Source organism: Hipposideros armiger, unplaced genomic scaffold (assembly GCF_001890085.2).
Source record: "Hipposideros armiger isolate ML-2016 unplaced genomic scaffold, ASM189008v1 scaffold_638, whole genome shotgun sequence".
Lineage (NCBI taxonomy): Eukaryota > Metazoa > Chordata > Mammalia > Chiroptera > Hipposideridae > Hipposideros > Hipposideros armiger.
In genome coordinates this window covers 250,631-255,098 of record NW_017731988.1, presented here as the reverse complement: position 1 = coordinate 255,098, position 4,468 = coordinate 250,631, and the positions used below count along the sequence as shown (strand labels likewise).

Sequence of the window (4,468 nt, the reverse complement as noted above, 5' to 3'; positions counted from 1 at the left end):
CACACACACACACACACACACACACACACACACACACACACACACACACACACACACACACACACACACACCAGGGGTGTAAAAAAATGTATATACATTTTAAGAGATGTTATCTTAAAATCTGTATATATTTTTTGGGCACCCTGTGTGTGTGCGTGAGTGTGTGTGTGTATGAAATATTCCTTTGAATTTATGCCTTTTTCCATAACGGAATGATGTGCTTTATGTGATATGTGGTAAAAGCATTGCCTGGCTAAGCAAATACCACTTTATGATTCCAAGCAAGTCAGTAAAACTTTCTGTGCCTCAATTTCTTCAGCTGCAAAATGCGCATGATACTATACTACCTACCTATTAAGATTGTTGTGAAATAAATTCATACACATACATATTCATATGTGTATCACATAGCAGAGTTTTTAGTATAGAAAATGCACTCAATAAATAGTAGCTATTATGAACATTCATAATGTCTGCTATTTGCCGGCGCCTAGTATCAGACTCTTTGGGGCACAGAAATGGGTAATGATCCCTGGTTGGGATACTATTTGGCAGGCTTGTTTTGTGCCAAACACTTACCTATTTAATTATACTTAACCCTCCCAGCAATCTTATAAAGTACTGTTATCTCCATTGTCCAGATGAAGAAACTAAAAAATTAGTTAAGAGACTTGGTCCAATTCACACAGCTAGTAATGAAAGAGGGACTAGAACTTGGGTGCTATATGACCACAAAGTCTGTCTTAATTACCTCACCCTCTGCTTCCTCTAGATGAGAAAATTCATATTCACGTATATATGGAGGATGCAGTTGGTAAACTTTTTTTTTCCCCAAAGCAGAGAACTCTAAAAATAGTGGATTTCACAATCATACAATATAACACAACACCACTAAACTGAATTCTCTATTATGTTCTTGACCTCTCAGTTTTTGTTCCCTCTTCAAGAGGGAAAGTAACAATTTGAATATAAGTAACATCCACACTGTATGTAATGGGTAACTGTTATGATTGTCATATATAAATACTTTTCTAGGTATTATAGATTGGCACTTGTTGGGAATTGAAACCTTGTTTACTTTTTGATGAGGAGAGGATTCTACTTATATAATGATAGATAGTTGGATGGGACTTAATAGGCTGATTTGATTCAAAGAAGGAAGCAATTTCTAAAATGTTCTTACCCTACCAAATTGAATAGGTGTGGTCATTCAGTAGTTTAAGACTACTGTCAAAACACCAGATCATTGTCCAACAGATACTACAGATTATGGTAAAGAGAAACAGCTGTATCTAAGAAGCTACAGTAATTACTTTTCAACTCTGAAAATAATAGCATCAAAAACTTTGAGTTCTTGTAAACAATACTGAGACAATGTAACATATCTAGAAAAGTTATTGCTAGGTTCTCCATCTTATTAAAAAAAAGGTGTTCTGGATTTTCTCTGAATACAAAATAGAGAAGGAAAAAAGGACTCTTTCTTCTATAAGGATAGTTGCCTCATAGAAATGATTTATGGACTGTCACAACTCTACTGACTCCTACTTTGAGATGGGCACTTTTATCTTTTGCTCACTTGCTCAGTTTGGAACTAAGCAAGTAATTTTGAGTAAAATGATGTAAAAAACTTGGATCCCATTACTCTCACACTGAAAACATTTGAAAACAATTGAAAAATTAATTCAGAAATAACTTTAACACAAAGTGATGCATTTTCACTTTAAAAGGAAGAAAACATTTTTCCATTCATTTTTGAGTGAATCATTTTAGAGATTATTTCACCGTGTCATTTTGCAGATGATGAAAGTGAGACCTACAGCACTGTCATTCAGTTAGTTACTTGCTACATTTTTTTTCTCACATCATTATTTCTGCCTTATGTAATGTGGCTATAAAGTCATCATAATTGTAAGTCATCATCATCTTTTTCTGCCCTATGAGTACTACAGCTTCAGGACAAGGACTAGAACAATTTTAAACAACCTCCAAAACTCATCACTTTTAAACTGTCATAACAGCTTTGCTAAACAAGTACAAAATGCATGAAAGCGAATAAAAGTATTTGTATTTCTGTTGCTTAAATAAGAGTCTTGTCTCATAACTGGTCTACATACAAGACATCTCTGGTTATGGCATAATAAAAATAAATAAAAGAGATGGGGATTTTAAAGAAAAGTTTTTGCAAATCAAGAAAAACATGTCTTTTGTGTTCTACATAGTTTCAAGTTCGTCTTGGGAGAAAGGAACGCCTTTGAAGAGCAAGGAGATGTGGGCTTGAATACATCCTCTTGAGGATTTTTTTGCAATACTAAGATTCAATGAGGATTCAGAACTCAAAAGGCGGCATTACTGATATCTGAATTTGTCAATACAGAAATAACAATAAGAATTAAATTTCTTGATATTAAGAACATGTTTCCTTATGAGAGACTTGCAGCTTTTCACACACAGGGTGGGAGACAACGGCCTATTTTAAAAGGGAAAACCAGAGCACTCAGGATAGCTGGTCAGAGGTCACTCAGCTGCCCGGCTGCCGGACCAGGATGAACGTCAGCCGCCCCCATTCACTACTCCTTCACACGCCTAAAGCAGGAATTTAGCGAAAAAACTTAAACTTCGGTTTTTAAAAAATGGGCATTATAACCAAACTTTTAAGAGTTGTACCTTTACTTCCGGAATTCTCTGATAACTCACCTCCAGGGCAAGCTTAGCCCTAGACGGGTTCCTGGCCAAGCAAGGTCCTTTGGGGGAAGGGCCAAAATACGTAAGAGGGTAGGTGGCCAGGCGCAGCCCTCTGGGAAAATCTCCCCGGCTGGCTCCCTCAGCCGACCCGGCGCACCTGCAGAGCATTCGGCCCGTCCCTCACCTGCGCCAACGCCCCCATCCACGCCTTTCCTCCCGAGGCACTTACCTGGGGCGTCCGCGGGTGCCTGGGCCCTGAAGGTGGCCGTCTCGACCCATCGCAGGGGCGACGATGGCCTACTCCAGGGTCTGGGGATCCCAGGCGGCAGGTAGGAGACGTTGGACTTCCGTCGGATCGCCACCCGCCTGAAGTTGTAGCTGCCCTCGCTGCTCGAGGTGCCGGGTTCGCTCCGGGCTCCGCGCTCTCTCTCGCCCTGATCTGGACGCAGATGCGCGCTCGGCGGGCTCCTTAGGGGCAGCCGGACACAGGGAGGTGTCGCCTGCATGGCCACGCTCGGCGCGACTCGAGAGGGGCGACTCCGGGACTGCTCCGCGCCGGCGCCCCTCTTCTCCAGGGTCTCCTTGGCAAATGTCCCTGCGTCCCTTCCTTCCAGGGCCGCGCGGAGAGTTTGGCACTCGGTCTCTTCGGCTCCCGCACTCACCTGACGCCGCTTACTGCAGCGGCCGGACCGGGATTGCCTGCACCCCCTCCTCTCTGGAGCCAATTGCTGGAGGCCCCCGGGGGCGGCACGAGGAGAGCGCAGAGTTCAGGCTGTTTGCTGCGCCACCGCCACCGCCTCCTCCTCCAGCCGAGGAAACAGCCAAGGACACTCTGTGCAGAGTGGAGCGCCCTGGGGCGCGGCCCCAGAGCCGGTTCGCCACTGGCGGCTCCGCCCAGCCGCGCCGCGCCCCGCCCCGCCGCCCCGAGCTCGCCTATTGGCCGAGAGGAACCGTGCGGCGCTCACCTGCAGCCGCACACCTAGGTGCTCCGAAGGTCAGCAGCGCTCACCTGCGGGCCACGCACAGGCTTNTCCCCTTCCCCAATTCCCCAATAAAAATCTTTAAAAACAAAACAAAAGCTAGTGTTATAAGCGTGTGACAACTGAAGCCAGAGAGACCTAGTTCCAACCCTGCCTCTGAAACTTAGGCTGGTTGTACAGCATTGAATGTAAGGCTTTCTGAAACTTGTTTTTTTTCTTCTCTAAAATGGTAATAATACCATCTATTTTGCTGGGTTGTCATAAGAACAAAATTGTAACTAAAACACATATCATCTTGATTCAGAGCCAGCATTCAATAAATAACTACTCTTATTGCTCTTACCCCAATCTCCATCCCCTACCCCCCATCAAAGGTGAAATTAATCCTCTAAAAGTGCTCAAGATATTGGAGTACTACGGTGTCGAAAGCCTGAGTATTCCAGCCATGGTGAGAACTGTAAAAAGGAACTCTACTTGTAGAAAGCTTGCACACCATAAAAGGTGAAGAGTCCTTCACCACCAAGCACCCAGATGCTCAATAAATAACAAAAGACATACTTTTAAGTGTATGGCTGAGATTATAAGAAGATAAAGAAAGTTCCTTAAGGACAAGAAAAAAATAGAAAAAGAACTTGAAACCTAAACCTAGTGGCAAAATAATTTGTAAACTCATGCTGCCCTGGGGAACCTAGGAACCTACATAGAGGCCAGGACCTGAGGGTGTTGATGGAGGACAGGCTTGACCTCGAGCTTGTGAAATGGGAAAGGACTGAATCTGAGACCCAACACCAACAATCTACACTGAA

At 43.7% G+C, this 4,468-nt stretch overlaps 1 protein-coding gene across 1 annotated transcript in view; it reads right to left on the bottom strand.

Moving 5' to 3' along the window:
* Positions 1-3,203, bottom strand: part of FGD4 (FYVE, RhoGEF and PH domain containing 4) — a 219,976-nt gene extending 216,773 nt beyond the window's left edge. The window contains exon 1 of the mRNA XM_019625681.1: positions 2,912-3,203. Within this exon, the coding sequence (XP_019481226.1) occupies positions 2,912-3,188 (277 nt within the window). The 5' untranslated portion in view covers positions 3,189-3,203. The remainder of the gene's footprint in view (positions 1-2,911) is intronic.
* Between the last annotated feature and the right edge of the window lie 1,265 nt (positions 3,204-4,468).